The sequence below is a fragment of the Amia ocellicauda genome, chromosome 8, assembly GCF_036373705.1.
Source record: "Amia ocellicauda isolate fAmiCal2 chromosome 8, fAmiCal2.hap1, whole genome shotgun sequence".
Classification (NCBI taxonomy): Eukaryota; Metazoa; Chordata; class Actinopteri; order Amiiformes; family Amiidae; genus Amia; species Amia ocellicauda.
Genome location: NC_089857.1, coordinates 26796229 through 26814807, shown reverse-complemented (window position 1 = coordinate 26814807; position 18579 = coordinate 26796229). Strand labels below are relative to the sequence as shown.

At 38.8% G+C, this 18579-nt stretch overlaps 1 protein-coding gene across 4 annotated transcripts in view; it reads right to left on the bottom strand.

The window, feature by feature from the left end:
* The window catches only part of tnksa (tankyrase, TRF1-interacting ankyrin-related ADP-ribose polymerase a), a 165244-nt gene extending 152896 nt beyond the window's left edge, over positions 1 to 12348 (bottom strand). For all 4 annotated transcript variants that reach the window (XM_066710859.1, XM_066710860.1, XM_066710862.1 and 1 more), the window contains exons 1-2: positions 11864 to 12348; positions 633 to 857 (exon numbers count right to left, since the gene is read on the bottom strand). In XM_066710859.1, the coding sequence (XP_066566956.1) occupies positions 633 to 857; positions 11864 to 12314 (676 nt within the window). In that variant the 5' untranslated portion in view covers positions 12315 to 12348. The remainder of the gene's footprint in view (positions 1 to 632; positions 858 to 11863) is intronic.
* Positions 12349 to 18579: the final 6231 nt, after the last annotated feature.

The window sequence follows — 18579 nt, the reverse complement described above, 5'->3', positions numbered from 1 at the left end:
AGCGTTACACATCTGCTTTGATCATCATCTGGGGAAAGGTATAAGGATTTCTTAAATGTCTCTCCCTGTTTAAGGGCAACTTCCAAATCCCGTCCTGTCTCAAAGTGTGCTGGTGGACCTGTATTGTCATCTTAGCTTAGAGGGGCATTGAAGGCTCAAGATGTTGGGATCTAAAGCTGCAATGTAGGAAGCTGAAGCAAAAGCATACAGAACAGCTTTTCATGAATTTGGCAATCATACTCTATGAGCTCTTCTTCCTACATGAAATAGTCTGGTGATAGACTAGGTCAGTCTTCTCCTATGGCTCGGACTGCTGTACTACTCCACATGGATGCTGAATCACGTATTTGTTAAAGGGCCCATGTACATCATTCTGCTCTTTGAATGACTGCAAGCTAATCTGACGTCACGCTTTGTGCATTTATAAAATGCTCTTATATAGTGGAATGTTGTAAATCTAACATTGTATTTTGCAGAGAATTAGGTTTACAAAGAGTACAGTATTAAGTCACCTTGGATTAAGCCATCTGCCAAATAAATGAATAATCAGTGCATTTCAAGTGGGCCCAGGGCAGAGCCTAAAGGGATTCAAGTTGAAGCCTGCACATGTGTTTAGCAGCAGAGTGCCTTACCGATGCACACGTCGATCTTGCCCTTGATGGCAGCCTCATGCAGGGGGGTGTAGTTCCAGTTGTCCCTGGCGTTGGGGTCGGCCCCCTGGCACAGCAGCAGACTCACCACCTCTGCGTGGCCAAAAGAGCAGGCGTTGTGCAGCGGGATGAGTCCCCCATCATCTCTGGCGTGGACGTTGGCTCCAGTCTGAAGCAGGTGCTCCACCACATCCTTCCTGCCAAAGCCTAAAATACAAATAGAAGGACTTCTAAGTGCATGGTGACTGACTTGACAAATTCCTGAGGAAGACGGAAATATTAATCTAGTGTTCTAGAATAACAAATACAGTTGTGGAGTATATCATTAATTGTGCAAGTTGTTTATGGTTTCTTGTACAATCGATGCAGATTTTATACTCTGCACCTTATATAATTTTGGTAGGAAGTCAAAAAGGTCCCATCTCGTGAGGCTGCAAGACGTACAGTTTTTGATAGCAATACTTCTCACCCTTTTAGTTATGAGTTCATAAGTAATGCAATTTGCAGACACTTTAGACTTCATCATTGTAACTTGCCAATATAACCTAAGGGAATAACCCAGATGGAAATTAACGCTGGTTGTAGAGACAAGAAATAAAAAAAATTGTCTTTGCATAGCAAAAATAAATATTTCACAAATGGACACTTGTACATGACAAAAATAGCAATGTTACCATAAAGTATTCTCTGGTGTGATATAGCATGTGCTCTGAATATAAACTGATCTTTCAATCGCCAGGACTGACAGATTCGGAGACAAACTATTCCTCCGGAATGAATTAGAGATTAAAAATGAACTTAAAGGAGCTGGCCCAGAACTCCAATGGATTACATTAGAATAACCTCTTATTAAGGTTTCATTTATCCTGTAAAAAGTCTGCTTTTGTTTAATGCTATGAAATATATTTCCCAAATCTAGGCTGTTTGAAGTTAACTCTCAATCACAAGGTATTGATTCTTGGAAACATGTTCGTGCATTGAGAATCTTTACTTTACAAGGCCATAACTGAAAAAGTAATAAAGATAAACAATAAATGTTGTTTAAGGCTCTTTTTTTTTAATAAAGAGTTGGGCAGTAAACAATATTGAGAGTTAAATTTCAACAACCTGGTTCTGTGGTATCAGGTCACATTTTAAATTATATTTTTAAAATATTAATACATGTTAACTCATTCCATTATTCAGGGCTACCTCTTCAGTAATGCATTCTTTCCACCTTACTGTTGTGTAGCCAAGTGTGTTGCACCTTTGTTTTTAAATCGATAGAGCTTCTGGCATAAACTAATTGGTTTCTAGAATTCCTACACCATCCATGAGCACCTACACGATGAGAGCAATACGAATGTACATTTTAAGACTAGTTAAATGTGGGTCCTTAGTACACCGCCTTGAAAATAGCCAAAGTGTAATTAAATACAGTACATTCATGCAGCAGCTCTCATCCCTCTTAATAACACACAAGTGTTAATGGTTTGTTTTTTCTAATCACTTGCAATATAGTGCTTTTTTTTTTTTTTTAGTTTTTTTTAATACAAACAGTAGATTTCAAATCGTGTTCAGTAAATCCAGGGTATTTAGTTTCAGTATCAGTGCAGCAAACCATCTTTAAATAACTTTCACACCTTCCACATCAACTATCTCAGAGTACAAAGCTAGGCTTCATAAATGAAACAGGTTCAATCTCGATATTTACAGAGTGTGGCACCAACAAATGGTTAACTGCAAAAACATGCAAATATCATGAATCAAGTACTATAGTACTGTCCACCAAAACACTGTGCCAGAATTACCCCTTACCAAAGTGTATCCCTGACATCACAAGAGTAAAAAGTGTGGTTCATAAATCGTTACATGCTTTCACAAACTACACCAGTAGGTTAATTAATGTAACCAAATAGCTAAAAACAATATAAAACCCATTGTATATTTACTGCTTGCTTAATATAATGGAATGGTCAGCTGATATGTGCTAAAAAGAAGGTTTCCAGGCACTGACATGTCTTCTTTTGAAAGTAAGAAAGGCATTAGAGAAGCATTAGAGAGGCATTAGAGAGGCATTGCAATTGGTAGTAATATGGGATTAGAAAGGGGATAGTATAAAGAGGAACTGTTATACATTTGGAAAACTCAGTATCTAAGGGTGGTATGGGCTGAAATATAGACATAAGTGTAACTGATGTACAATAGGACAAGCATAATAAATTAATCTGAAGCTTCAGCCCCTCCCATAACAATTCTGAATATCACAGTAACTTGCAGAATTAGATGTACTGCAATACTAAAATGGTAATCAACCCATGCCCTTAGGAGTAAACTCAAACAATCCAATACGAGACAGTACATCATCATTAATACAGAAATAGGAGGGTTTACATTGCTTTCAGAAGCCAAGCTTGCTCCATGTTTTTCCTTCCCAAAGGAATTCAATCTTGCTAATGTGGCAATACCTGGTACACATACGCAGGACCCCCTTGATAAATATTGCAATTCGTGACTGCATGCATTTTTCAAGCAATGACAATAATTTAACCCCTCACTCTATAAAAGCAAGCCTTTTGGGCACTCTTGAAGTGTGGATATTAAAATATGAAATAAAATGTTTTAGTTTTTTTTTGGTTTTTTTACCTATTATCAAAACCAATCCAGCTTTTATTTCTTTTTTTACAGAGTATAGTTTATTAAACGTTGGTTAGTTCAGAAGAGCACACCATGTAAAATCTCATTCTTGACTCAAACAGCATTTTCTGATGTCACACAGATATCTTCACACTGTTTTCCCCACAGCAAGCAATTGTTTGCACAGATTTCAAGCTCCCACCCCCTCCCTCAGACACTGATAAAAATGCAATTAAAACAAGTTGATAAAATTAATTAGTAATTAACATTAGTATGCGGTACACTGAAATATTACTGTGCTGAACATTTGCGGTTTACTCACCTCACCAGATATTTAAAAAAAATAGTATCTAAAATTGGCATAGAAGCTGTAATGTTGGCTGCACATTCGCAAAGTTAATTACATGGCCATGCAGTACCAGAGAAAACGACATAGTGGAAACAGCAGCTATTGCAAAATTTAAAATGTCAATTAGACAAAAGATTGGCAAGTTGGTTTATTTTAAGGCTCTAAAATGCAAAGCTGCCAGTTTTGTTTCACTGGGTTTTCTGCACTTTGTTGAAAAAGGTATGTGCTTTAATAAAGAACCCTGCTGAACAGAGAAATTACTAGCACTCAGATTGTGCCAATTGAATTGTCAGCACCAGAGCATGAGGAATCTTCTGCAGCCGACATGCTGGGAATATATAAACGGCTCCCAATAACACCCCAAGGGGGCAGTGTGTAATTGCCCGGGCACTGCTGGGTTTGGGTGGGCTCACAGTTGGCCTAGGTTTTCATTGACTTGCTATGTAAGAGCAGTCCCAGTGGCTTGCATAAAGTCTGTTAGATTGTAGTGCTCTAATTTAAAGTAAAATGGGTCTTCCTACAGTTCTCTGGGACCCAGAGAGGGAAAACAAGCCGATGACCAGACAGTGTATGTTTCACGGGATGCAGGCACATTAACATGATCACTGCAGAGGCTGGATATGAATATTTGGGGGGTCACTGAGCTCCCATAATCAGAGAGATGGTATAAAATCTATTTTCTATTTTCTTTAGGTAAACAAATTGTGTTCTCTCAACATCCCACACTGCACACCACCTTTAGCTTTGCAAAGTTCCCTTCTTCCAAACTCATTTTGCTACATCACATCTGAAAAATCATCACCCTCCTAAATACCGAGTGACTTTAGTTGTCAGGCTTTACTTCAATGATAGGTTAGCAAAAGAGGAGGGGGGTAACTAAGCTATTCTGCCAGCTGAATTTCTACCAAGTCTAATAAATAAAGCAAAAGGCCAGGAGAGATGTGCAATCTTTGAAATTATATAGGCTGCTCTTCATGACCCCTTGGGCAAGTCAGAAGAGCGAATTAAACAGAAAACCCTTCTCGTGGTGAGAAATGATGGAAAAATTAATAAATCACCATTGGCTCCGAGCAATCAGTGTTAGCCCCCCTCCACACACCTCACAACTGTAATGCCTCAAACATAAAATCACCTTTGGCTGGGCTCTGTGGACAAGAAGATTGAAAACTCTGACAGACGGAATCAGATATGTCTCTCAGCGGACAAGACTGGAGTAAACAATAAGGCTGGAATTCACCAAGCCACACAGAAATGCACGATTCAGTCTGATCTGGCAGGGCAACGCAGAATACTGATTATGTTTGCAATGACTTATTTTGCCACTTCCTCTAAACATTTATTACACTTACCACCCCCACAAACACACACACACACACACACACACACACACACACACTCTAATGCTCCTTAAAAGTAGCAATCGGGCTTCAAACAAGTCAAATACACAGCAGAAGCACCTGCATGAAGCCTGATAAAATTATAAATATATATATATATATATATACACACACACACTTTTTTTAAGTTCCTCCTCATTGCGATTTTAATTAAACTTTCTAACCGGCAAGATACATTTACTCCATATGCCAGATTTTACTTACTCTGCAAAATGTCTTTCATTTATTATTATGACCACTACATAATGAAACAGCCTTTAATTTATTTTCTTATTTGAATATTTTCAGAACCCCAAAGACAGGACTGTCTTGTAGCACCAATTGTATTTTAGATCAATATTTTAAGAGAATGCTATGCTTATTATACAGCACTAATTATTAAGCCAGCAGAGTCCTTGGTCCTTGACAAATATTCAAGGGAGAATTATAGAACACACATCTGTTCGGGGTGGGCAGTATGTCATTCCTATTTTAATTATGTGCAAAGGAAGTTTTCAGTACAGTGTTTAAATATAACCTTGGCAAATTATTTCACACATTTGGAGTGATCAGTTCTCAGCAAACTAAGGATATATGAAAATGACCTTACAAAATGAAAGAGCAAGGACAGTATATTTCCATTGTTTCTTATACAGCATTTACAGTGGGTTGAATCAGAGAAAACATTGAGTGTGCTGATCACTGTATAAGTGATGAAATTAAATATGTGACAGTTCAGCATGTCATTTCATTTGCAGTCTTGAAGAAAGGAGGGTAATGCGAACCGAAAGATCAAGCTACTTCATTCCATTGTCTTGCTGATATAGGGGGAACTCAAACCTACCTTTATGACAATTTATTTTCAGTGTGCACCTTCATTTTGTTAACAAAAGCTCAATATAGGTCTGGATGGAAGAACCTTGACAACTGCAACACACCAAGTTAAGCATTAAGCATGGCCCTCACTATGTAACAAGTTGATCATATAGTCTTAAAAAAATTACCTTCAAAAATGGAGCCCTATTATGTGGTATTTTAATTTTTTTTAGAAAATCATCAACAAAAAAAAATAAGTATAATCTAGGGTTTCAAAAGAGGTCACATACTTGTGGTTAGGCATTCATCACTTTCAGAAATTGCTGTAGTATTACAACAGAACAAGAAGCATTTCACACAGCCCGGGGTTGCCAGAGTCAGCCGTTTAAATGAAAAAGCTATCCACCACACAATCAGAGTTTCATCTGAAGAAGACTATCAATTCTATGCTATCTGTATTAAATATGAAGGGGGGGGGATCTGCAACTTATGGAGGTAGAGCTCAAAAACCAAAAAACACCCAATGTAGGTCACCTCATACTCCACCATAATTTAATTTTCTACTTCAAAAGATAGTGTTCATGCCATATTGTCCATTTTAATGGGATGAAAAAGCACATAAAAACCCATAAAAAGGATACAAAGATGACCCAAAAAATTATGAGAGAAAAATATCAATACTAAAAATACATTGCTGCAAAACTGCCCTGTATCGATTTTTTTTTTTTAATTTATGGAAAGAGCTCATGACTCTTAACCCATTCAAATCTAATCTACGTGCACTGGAAATTGTACGATTGAAATTAAATACACCATACATTTAGGTATTTAGTGTAAGCTGTATATGATAATTATTCTGCACAGATTTAAATTACCATTCTGTCAAGTTTTTCCAAGATGTGCACTTGTATGTACCGTGCTCATAAAATTATCGGTATAGAATACATTATTCCCAGTCAGCAAACTTTCAAACACAAGGAAGTCCACAGTAGCTAAACCAGTTAGACTCGGCTAACAGCGCAGACTGGGCCCTGCAATCTAAATACGGTTGGTTTGAATCTGGGCTATGTCACAGTCAACCATTAGAGGGATTCCCTTAGCGGTAGCAGACAAAGTCCTGCCGGATTTGGCCGAGCTCCAAGTCAGCCAGGGCTGGAGTGCTATAACTACTACCTTTTGATTTGCCAAGCACCTATAAGTCTGCAGTTAGCATTGAGAGCTATATTAGCCCTACAATGCTCTTGCTGTACTGTAAATGTACAGAGTAAAAAATAAAAAATAAAAAAAAGCTTGAATGTAAAAGCAGCAGCTGGCCTAATGATGTACATTTTGGAGAAGATACGCATGGTTACTTTAATTCTCCTGTACTTGTATGGAGGTTGTTGCAGTGAGCCAAATCTGATTACCAAATGCAGAGAACAAATTAGGGGGTATGCAAAAAAAAGTCAAAGAGAAGGTTTCCTCCAATATAAAGATAACAGCAATACATCTTTTCAATATATTTATTTAAAAACGCTAGATTGCAAAACCTAATCATTCACAGAAGTGTTTGCCAATTTCAAAGTTAGTGTGTTGCTTTAAAGTGTATATTTTTGAGCTAAGCATGAGTCAGCATCTGTCCAGTGAAATCTTTTTGCTCAATGCAAAACCACTTTAGACTGCACTGGCATTGGTAATCCACCTGGGAGAGTATACCGAACTGATCATTTCAATAAAGCCAAAAGGAGCTGTATCCACCTTCTTAGGTCTAAATATTAATTCAACCAGTTAATCCTAATATTTCAGATGGCTTAAATGTAATTAATTGAAAGACTGCTTCTTCTGAAATACTGTTTGTAATACTACCCCTCTGTACACAAATTACAATAATTCAATAATTGAGTATAGACAAGAAAAGTAATATGAGTGTGACTTTTGAAAGTAATCTGACATTTAAGAAACTTCAAAGATCAAGATGAAGAATAAATAAGACTTTGCACTGGATAAGGCATGGATCCCCTTCATCAACACTGTGGTTCTCCAAGACTGAAATGAACAGATCACACAACTGTAAACAAGTGTTGTACAGGCTACCGAAATGGAAACAATGCCTGAACAGTTGCCTATGTTGTTTTCTCGTTTTTGGATTTCTATATTCTTCACTGACAGCTGGGTGTCAGTCTTTGTAAACTAGAAATATCAAATTAATTCTAGAGAAATCTGTAAAGTCAATTCAGCATTTTCCTTGCTCTAAGCTCTATTTCATCCATGTACTCAGGCAGCGATATTTAATGACAGCTTAAGACAGATGCATTTAAAATCCACTTCATTAGTTGTATTAAGCTCAGATCCAAATTAAAAATTGTAAATATCTACCTGACAATTATCCCTATTGTTCTAAGCTATACAGAACACAGTGCAAAAAGTCACTCAAAGAACCTTAAGTTAAAGTTGAAAAGGCTCCCCCTACCACTTCATTAGCAAGAAACCATGAGGTGTTTCTAAGTTTTCCGAGATAAATAAAATGGTCTTGGTATTCTCAGTGCAACACTGCAGACTAAATTCAGGCCTAGAAGGATTTATGAGAATAGACGATGTAAGCGCATGAGAATGGGCTCTAGTTGCATAACCTTTTTTCTTAATTGGTTGCAAGTAGATAATTGATCCCAGAATCCCATCCAACTATTTTTTGAAGGGTCCTAGAGAATCCAATTACATAACATAGCTAGGCAGTTTGTTCCAGACCCCCATGACATCATGTATAAAGGAGTGCTTTCAAACTGCAGTACTAAATGCACCTGTGTTTAATTTCCACTTGCACCCTTGGGTATTTGGTTCTTAGCCAAGCTGTAAGTAAAGTCCTTTCGGTTAACTTAGTTGATCTCTGAGGATTCAAAATACTTGAATCAAACCTCCTCACAATCTCCTCTACTTGGGACTGAAAAAGGTCATGCTTTTGACATGTCTGTGATTACCTTCCTAATAACACGTCCGTGTGCTCCAATACAAATATTGATCAACAAGGCAGGTTTTCCCTGGGTGCAGTGTGGGAGACTATTTTAAAACACAACCTTTACACTAATCATGACAGCACTTCATCTGAGGTTGTTTCGAAGGTAGATAAGTACACTCAACAATGTTCAATTGCATTCATAATTAGCAACCCATTAAACTTCTAGCAAATAACATTCAGAGCACTGTATACTGTAACTTTCCTGCAAGGGAGATGGGCTACAATTAATTGAATTAAGGGGGCAGAAAAAGACTAGTGCAGGACAAGCACGACTGTTGTGAAAATGGATTTCTTGGCTAACACTTCCTCACAGATAGCAGCTTCTGTAGAAAATCCAGTTTCCAGGTTATGGAAAACAACAACAACTAAAAGAAAAGAAATCTGGTTTCCATCAGCAGTTTCCAAACTTTGACTTTGTAGGCCTTCCCTCTGCGGAGAAGGAGAGCACGTTAACCTCCCCCACAAATCCAACCATTTTCCAGAACTGAGGCCAACTGTGCCTCACAAACAGTGACACATTATTTTTGTAATCCACAGTTGAATTTAACGAAGAATAATTAAGTACAATACTTTATCTCAAAACAGTGTAAAACAAGAACAATTATTACAATTGAAAACAAACAAAAAAACTGAACCCAAAACATGACATGAAGTCATCTTCTCAGTTTAATATCCACCCATAAATCAGTTCAAGGTTGTATACGGAATCAAAATATGTTTGGGATCTTGTGCCTACATAAGATGTAGGCATTGTGAATGTAACGAACCAGCTACAGTATTTCAGTGGTCATTTTGTGGTAGGACTATACTTCCTTGGCTTTAGTCAATTTGTTTTTATAAAAGTGTTAATTTACAGCCAAATACTAAAAATACAATCCAGGAACGTATGGATTGCTTGCATTTATTTTTAGATTCCTTAAGTAGTTTTAATAACTTCTTAGGCTGCACAGACATGTAATTTATCAAATTGCCCATGACCAAACACAAACACTACAGGCCAAGATTGAAAGCAACACATGTGGAGACTAGCTCAGGGAGAGCACACAATTGTTGAATCATCTTCACCTTGCTGCATGGATTATTATTCGATTCTTGTGCCTTTACAAGAAAACACATACTGGCAGTCAAATATGTCCATCATTTTCTACTAATACTACTACAACTATTAGTAAACTGTATAACCAGGATGGTGTGTATCTTGCCTGACAAGTCATCTCAGGGTTCATGAATTTTAAATATCATGGTATCTCTGAAAACACATACTTTCATCTTAAAATCTGATTTATGTTATGTGTGTAATAACCCAACTTCAGTTTCCTAGAAGGAACTGACATGCCAATGACAAGTGCCAACCCCCCCAAAACAATGTATTCCCAGTATAATTATTTTTTGTACCCTGCCCATCTGTACAGGTTTCCCAGTAAAAGGGGGGGACACTGGACTGCCATTATCCTTCCTCAGTGTCAATGGTGTATCTTTCAAGAAAATAAAAGATACAAGATGGAGAGAGAAAAATGTTCAACCTGTACTGCATAGATGTACATAGCTGAAGCTGGAACAAAGACAATATTATAGCTGTGGCACTACGTTCCTTGGCTCGTGAACAGCGAGCCATTTGGAAACTCATTTTGCATTTCATTCCAGATGAATGCAAGTTTTGTGAAATAAAATAAAGTAAAATCAGCCAGCCAGAATCTACTAATTTTCTTGGAGAAAACATTCTTCCAAGAGGTCAGCGTTATTCAAGTTAAAAATCACATTTGTGTTTGTGGATCTATTTTCTTCTCCCATTTCAGAACTTTCTACAAGGACCTTGATAGAAACCTGGCAAGAAAAAATAACTAATAGAAAAACCTTCAGTACTGAAATATCAGACAAGTCCTTACATGCCACCAGTTTAAATACAAAACAACACATATACACAGACCCACTGTTTATCCACTGAATGCACCTTATTCATACTGTAGCCAACAAACAAAAAATACATTTACTCCAATTAGATTTACAAATTTAAGGAATCTTGGAGGTTATGTCAGGAGAATGTATATTTCAATGTAGAATAGACAAGCTTTGGGATGATAAAGTGGACCTTCTCAGAGGATCGGATTTTTTCAGGTCAGGATAAATCAATCATTCACTCCAATATTATCAATCAGTGAGAGGTTTCATTTCATCTGTCACTAGCATACATAACCTCTCTAAGACAGGTCTGGAAAACTTTGTATTTAATGAGACATTTGTTCATGCAAATATTTGTCTCACCAGTGTGTTATGGTTTCTTTTATTGTGAAAGTACTATGTTTTCTGATTTAATGGAACTAATTGAAGGTTGTACAGAAGATACAAATAGATGTGTCAATGAATGTGACAGCTAAGATGCTTCATTATCAAGATTTGCATTTATTCAGGTGGGTTGGCAAAAGATAAAAGAAAAGGCAATTTCAACTTGTTTCAAAGTTGTTTTTGTTTTTAGAGTTTGTATTGATCTTTTCTTATTAGGTATTTTTGAACTATAAATACACTGCAAACAATTATAAAATATGTCCTTATCCTAATCTAAATACCAGCTGTTCATTTTTCAGAATGTGCAATGCAAACTGTCCAGGTAATATTACATACAGTATGTTTAGTCAATCATACTATCGACTATTATCATTTCACCAACGAGAAGGTTGTGCGTATCTTAAAGTGAAAGGCGAGACCCTACAGGTACATTACCAAGTTAGATTGGACCCATCAAACGCAGCAACAAATACCATGCCAGCTCACTGCAACGCATACTGTATTTAACATGTAATGAAGTTCACTGAACAAACAATAACAAACTGAAGTCTACTCAGCCACCATACCGACAAATTATATAATCCACTTTTTGGCCGAATACGGATTACATAACGTGAGCCCGTGCATTGCAGCGTACAGTAAACACGCGTCCTCGAATGTGACGAGCGCATTCCGTCCATCTGGGCGTTCGATGCTCTTGTCCTCACGGTCCCTTTAAATTGCATTTTTTGGGGACTGCGATCGAAGTGTCGAACAACAAAGCGAAAGGCGACACACTGACCTGCAGCGAAGTGCAGCGGGGTGGATTTTCTCCCGGCCATGTCCTTGGCGTTCACATTCCCGGAGTCCACCAGCCTCTTGACTCGGGATACATCTCCGTTACGGCAGGCCTCAAAGAGCTCCCTGAAAGCCCCGCTGGCCCCGCAGCCGCCGTCCCCGGGGCTGGTGCTGCCCGAGTCTGGACTTGAGCCGCCGCTGCTGCCCCCGCCGGTTGTTGTGGTGGTAGAGCTAGTGCTGCTGCTGCTGCTGAGGGCCGGAGCGGGGAGATCGGGGGAGGCCGGGGTGATCTCCGTATCCCCGCTGCTGTCTTGCTCGGCGCCCGCCGGAGCCGCGGCCGCAGCTCCCGTCGGTGCCGATGGAGAGCCCGGGGGAGTAAGGGAGAGACCAGCGTTGCGTGGAGGGGAAGACAGGCTCTGCTGTGGCTGCTGAGAAGAGCGACGAGACGCCGCCATTTTCACAACACAGAGTCCCTCTGGCAACAAAAACAGCTCTGCTCACTTCCGGGAAACGGGTTATGCGCGTTTCCGGGCGTCAGCAGTCAATCACGAAAGCAAAACAGGAAAAAGGAGTGTGGCCAGGAGTGAAATCAAAGCGGAGATGAGGATACATTGTTTGCATGCTAATGGAATGGTGTAAATGCACATTCATTAATGCATGAGTTTATTTAAGTATGAAAGCAGCTCTGAAGGTGTGCTGTGGTATCTGGCGTTAGCAGCAGATCCTTTAGGTCCTGTAAGTTGCGTTAGTGCATCTTCGCATAGTGCATCCTGGTGCCATGTGTTCTCCAGGTAAGCGACGCACACACACCCGGCCATCCACGTGATTCATCAGACCAGGCCACCTTCTTCCATTGCTCCATGGTCCAGTTCTGATGCTCACGTGCCCATTGTAGGTGCTTTCGGCAGTGGACAGGGGTCAGCATGGGCACCCTGACTGGTCTGCGGCTACGCAGCCCCATACGCAACAAACTGCGATGCACTGTGTGTTCTGACACCTTTCTATCAGAACCAGCATTCACTTTTTCAGCAATTTGAGCTACAGTAGCTCATCTGTTGGATCAGACCACACGGGCCAGCCTTCGCTCCCCACGTGCATCAATGAGCCTTGGCCGCCCATGACCCTGTCGCATGTTCAGCGCTTTTCCTTCCTTGGACCACTTTTGATAGGTACTGACCACTGCAGACCGGGAACACCCCACAAGAGCTGCAGTTGTGGAGATGCTCTGACCCATTCGTCTAGCCATCACAATTTGGCCCTTGTCAAAGTCGCTCAGATCCTTACGCTTGCCCATTTTTCCTGCTTCTAACACATCAGCTTTGAGGACAAAATATTCATTTGCTGCCTAATATATGCCACCCACTGACAGGTGCCATGATAACGAGATTATCAGTGTTATTCACTTCACCTGTCAGTGGTCATAATGTTATGGCTGATCGGTGTATGTATTAGGTCTAGGTCTGCCTCTACTGGTGTGTGCCCAGGAACTACGTATCTGTGTAATAATTAACTACATTAGAAATTACTTGTGGAGTTTTATTTATTCCTTAACATGCCCCAGTCAATCTCCCGCTGTGTATTCCCCACAAACTACATGCAAGCCAACTGTCCAATTGTAGCCTACAGTTGCAAGTTTACCCTGGTAAATTTATCTTTGGATTTTGGAACTATTAAAATTGTTTTACCATCATGCTATGGGTTCAACATGCTTTCACTGTGCTTTATTACATGGACCCTGGAATACCAAGGTATATCATACTTCTAAGACATATTTACTGTGGTAGACAATGGTTTATTCATGGTAGCATGTAATAAAGCACAGTGAAGGCATATTAAATCCATAGAAAACAAAACCACTGTAAATCTATGACACATCCATAGTAAAATCATGACAGTCCTCTGGTAAATTTACCCAGGTGTTTAAATTAATCAATCTTTAATGTATAATGTCAGTGTGTTGCGCTTAACAATTTATACATTCATCAGTGTTCACTCTGCTAAGAGAAGAAAAGTAGTAGTAGTGGCAGCAGTGTGGAGTACTAATTAGGTTTCTGTACTTCTGTGTGGAGGGTTGTGGGTTCAATACTGGGTAGGGGAACACTGCTGTTGGTCTTTAAGAGAGTGCTCCTAATCTCAGCTCATTACCTGTATAAAAGACACCTGGGAGCCAGAAATCTTGCTGATTGATAGGGGATCAAATACTTATTTCCCTCATTAACATGCAAATCAATGTATAACTTTTTTGAAATGCGTTTTTCTGGATTTTTTGGTTGTTATTCTGTGTCTCACTGTTAAAATACACCTACCATTAAAATTATAGACTGATCATTTCTTTGTCAGTGGGCAAACGTACAAAATCAGCAGGGGATCAAATACTTTTTTCCCTCACTGTACATGGATTTGTTATTGGTCAAAGTTTCAGCTTCATACAGGCCTAGTCCTAAAATAATAATGTGTTCTTATAGTAAGAAGTTTTATGGTATCTGTCCCCACTGGGTGTCTCTTTTGACTTTAAGAAACATAAGAAAGTTTACAAACAAGAGGAGGCCATTCAACCCATCGTGCTCATTTGGTGTCCATTAATAACTAAATGATCCAAGGATACTATCCAGTCTATTTTTAAATGTTCCCAAATTTTCAGCTTCAACCACATCGCTGCAAATTTGACAAGTTTGCTAACTATCTCAGAGTCCAGATCATTAATATACATTAGAAAAAGCAAAGGTCCTAGTACTGATCCCTGTGGAACTCCACTAACAACCTCACTCCAGTTAGAAGTGACTCCTCTAATCGACACCCTGTTTCCTATACATCAACCAGTTCATAATCCATCTACTTACATTACCCTGAATGCCTACAGCTTCCAAGGATCAGTCTTTGGTGTGGAACCTTATCAAAAGCTTTCTGAAAATCTAAGTATATCATATCATATGCTTTCACGTGATCTACAGCTGCTGCAGTTGCATGTTCAAAGAATTTGAATAAATTAGGAAGACATGATCTGCCTCGTCTAAACCCATGTTGACTATCTCCAAGAATATGGTTTTCATTAAGATGCTCCTCTATTTTCTGTCTAATAATTTTTTCCAACATTTTACAAACAATTCAGGTGAGACTGATTGGTCTGTAATTTCCTGGCTCAGTTTTGCTAATTTTCCTGTGGATTGGTATGAAATTTGCCATCTTCCAGTCAGTTGACACATTCCCTAAGTGTCATTTGGAATATCTGAGTTAGCGGCCTGTAAATAACTTCCCTAATTTCCTTAAGTACTGTTGGAAATATACCATCTGGCCCAGGTGATTGGTTTGTTTTTAATTCTGCTAGTCCCTTTAGTACCTCCTCCTCATTTATCCTGATCTCTCTTATGGTTTGACTGGACTGGTTGTTAATCTGTGGCATGTTATGTATTTTTTCTTTTGTAAAAACCTCTGTGAAATACTAATTTAGAACATTTGCCACATCTTGTTCGTTTTCTAAGATACTTCCATTTTTGCCCTTTAGCTGTTTCATGTTTTATTGACCGCTTGCTGTTGTAGTATTGAAAAAAGCTCTTAGCATTAGTTTTAGCTCCAATAGCTGTTTCTTTCTATTTCCCTCTTTGCTTTCCTGATCCCTTTCTTAAGATCTCTTTGCAGCTCAACATATTCTTTGTATTTTGTTTTGTCTCTATCACTTTTGTATACGCTATACAATATTTTCTTTCTCTTGATATTTTTTTTGCATACCATATAATCTGCAACCTGAGCACCAGGCAGACAAGATACCATGCGGGTCTCCTTATCACTAGAGCACAATGTGTGATCTACGCCTCTAAGAATGGAATCTCCTACCATGGTGCTCTGGTGCTCAACTGCCCTCCCATCCCTCTCTGAACTGTCACTGTCCAACTTGGTGTCCAGCAGTTGGAACCTGTTGGGCATTTCTAGCTCTTGGGCTGTCTCTAAGGGATGTGCATGCCCTTTTCTGCAGTTTAGACCTACTGTAACACAGCAGTTCTCTACACTGTTCAGTTCTAAGGTCTCAACTCTCCTAGGTTTTGGTGTGCACACCAATCTTTGGTCTATGAAGAATAGACCAAAGATTTCTGAAGACAGTTACCCACAGATAGCAGTCCTCCAAACCTGAAGGCAGACAGGTGTGAGGGGAACTTGAGGGAATATTCTCTCTGAAAGTACTGTGTTTTACCTGTTTCTATAGTCAGTTTGGTATAAGGCAGTTTGACAGGTCTGACAAGGTGGAAGTATCTGAAGTTTGCAATGAACTGATTGATCAACTGTCAGTGTGAGACCTTTGTGCTGTCTTTTTTGAGAGCTTTCATAGAGCCCTGAGACAGGAATTAAAAAAAACAAATCTCCCTGAACTTTCTACAGCTGCCAATTTGTTTGATTATCCAGGGGAGATTTATGTAAGCCTTCTGAACTGGACATGGCCAGGCCTGGCCTGTTGATTTAGTTGTTTGACAGATAACAGAGAATTCATTTTAACTTCAAGCATTGGTCTACACCTTCTTGCCATCCTAACAAGTCCCTTGTGTACATTGTTATCAACTTTGATTCAGCATTGTATATTTCAGATTAATTAAAAATAGTTCTGTGGTACAACAGAAGTATGAATTTTGTAAAACTGTTTCTTATTCAATTCATATGACACTTCCACATCATTTTTATAATCCTCAGAGATTTTGGTCCCAAATACAAGCCATTTGGATGTTGAACATAAGTTAATAGAGAATAGAATAAAAAGACAGCATTATGAAATAGGAAAAATGACAAAGATAATTTTGAAAAACACACACACTCTCACACATACACTTGTGACGGTGGAAATAAAAAGGCATAATTGCATAATTGAGTCACATATTGTTCATTGTCTTGACCCTGCTGGGCTTTGACACTCTTTAATGGGGTCCCCTAGTCCTGGTACTTGGCTGCTATGTCTTTCATTACACTTGACCCTACAGGACCAGGATCAAGGACGAATGCTCCAGGACTGTACCTGTGTACTGGGCTCCAGCTTACTCCATTAGGCAGTATCCTGTGTTTTTTGTTATACTGACATGCACTTTTTTCAATTACTTGACAGTTTGCAATGCTTATGTTGCTGTCTGTGAGCTGCCTTAGCTAACGTTTTCAGACATATCAAATCAATTATTCTTAATTATAATAACAATAATAATATTAATAATAACAATAATACCAATGCTTTAATCTTTCAACAACTCTACTGCTGAATTTGGTAGCTTTTCCCCTTAAATTGTCAAAGCAGTACATTCATATTTTAAGTCAGGGGCCAACAATAACAACTATCAAGTTCTTACTATTATGGGCTAATAAGATTACTAAAAAGAGATCAGTAATCTACTGTAATTTCAAGATGAAGGTTGGTAGTTGCAATATAAAAGTGTATCGGTCCTTGGCTGTACTTTCTGACTGCACAGCATGCAAACACAAGGGAGGGGGAAATTGTCTGGAGGCCTTTATTATCGCGCCCAGCAGGCAGACTACAAATATAAATCTCTGTGATTCAACAGTGTTCCTAACTAATGTGATCGGGGGGGGGGGGCGTTTATTAATGAAGCTCGCAGTGTCAGCAGAGCCTGAAGGCAAGCGATGATGGATGACAGGGGGTGAGCGCCTGCACCCATCAAGAAGAAACTGCCATTTTCAGAATGAAAATTGCCTTAAAAAAACAACAACACGTGCAAGCGTCAGTCCAGGCAAATAACCACACAGAAGAGGGATGAGGACCCAGGAATGAGAGTAACATCTTGCACCAGTGCTACAGGGAAATCTGTATTAAAATGACAATTCATTTTCTTGTCCCCAGTCATAATATACTTACAGAGACTCCCTGGGGGCAGATATAGGTGCCGTTAGTGTAAACTGTTAAAATAAAACACCTGGATATTATTTTATTTTTTTAATTTGTTGTTTATATGTCAAACTGAATTTTGCATTACCATAATAACTGAAAAATAAATGCCATATCTGAAAACACAGATATACAATATCAATCTGAAAATAAGTGAAGCAGGAAAGCATTCCTTTGTCAAAAATGTAATATGCATTTTATTGTGTACTGTAAATACATGTATACATAATCAGATTTATTCTCAACTTGTTGTATTTTACATTGATATAGGAATATAGAGCGAATGTTGTATATATTAGAGTCTACAGAAGACAGTGCATCCAATATGTATTTGTGTGGTGGTGATGACTTTGAACCTGAATTTTATATCCCCAAACCAAGGGAGAGAGAGAGAGAGAGAGAGAGAGAGAGAGAGAGAGAGAGAGAGAGAGAGAGAGAGAGATAGGAGGTTGAATCCTATGTTTGGGGGTTGAAGCTATTTGAGCAAACAACTTCAGTCCTCGGGTAAGGTCATTGAAACAAAGGGCACGTACACTGAAGTGAAACAGTGCTGTAAAACCTGTGAGTAAGTTATAATTAATGCTGAGCATATAGCTGTCCTTTTTTATATATATTTTAAATGAAATACAAGAGCAATTTTTAATGTATTTTAATAGGTATAGTCTAAAGTGTGGAAAAGTCAGCTGATGATTGATACCTTACCAGGTGGCAGTATATTGCTTTCAGCCTCCATACTTTTTGCTGAAGTCACCCCTTCCAAGTCAATTTATATTTTCCAGAACATGAATTTGGCATGAATTTCTTCCATCATTTTTAAAAGGCACCAGAATAAATATCTGGCAAAAGAT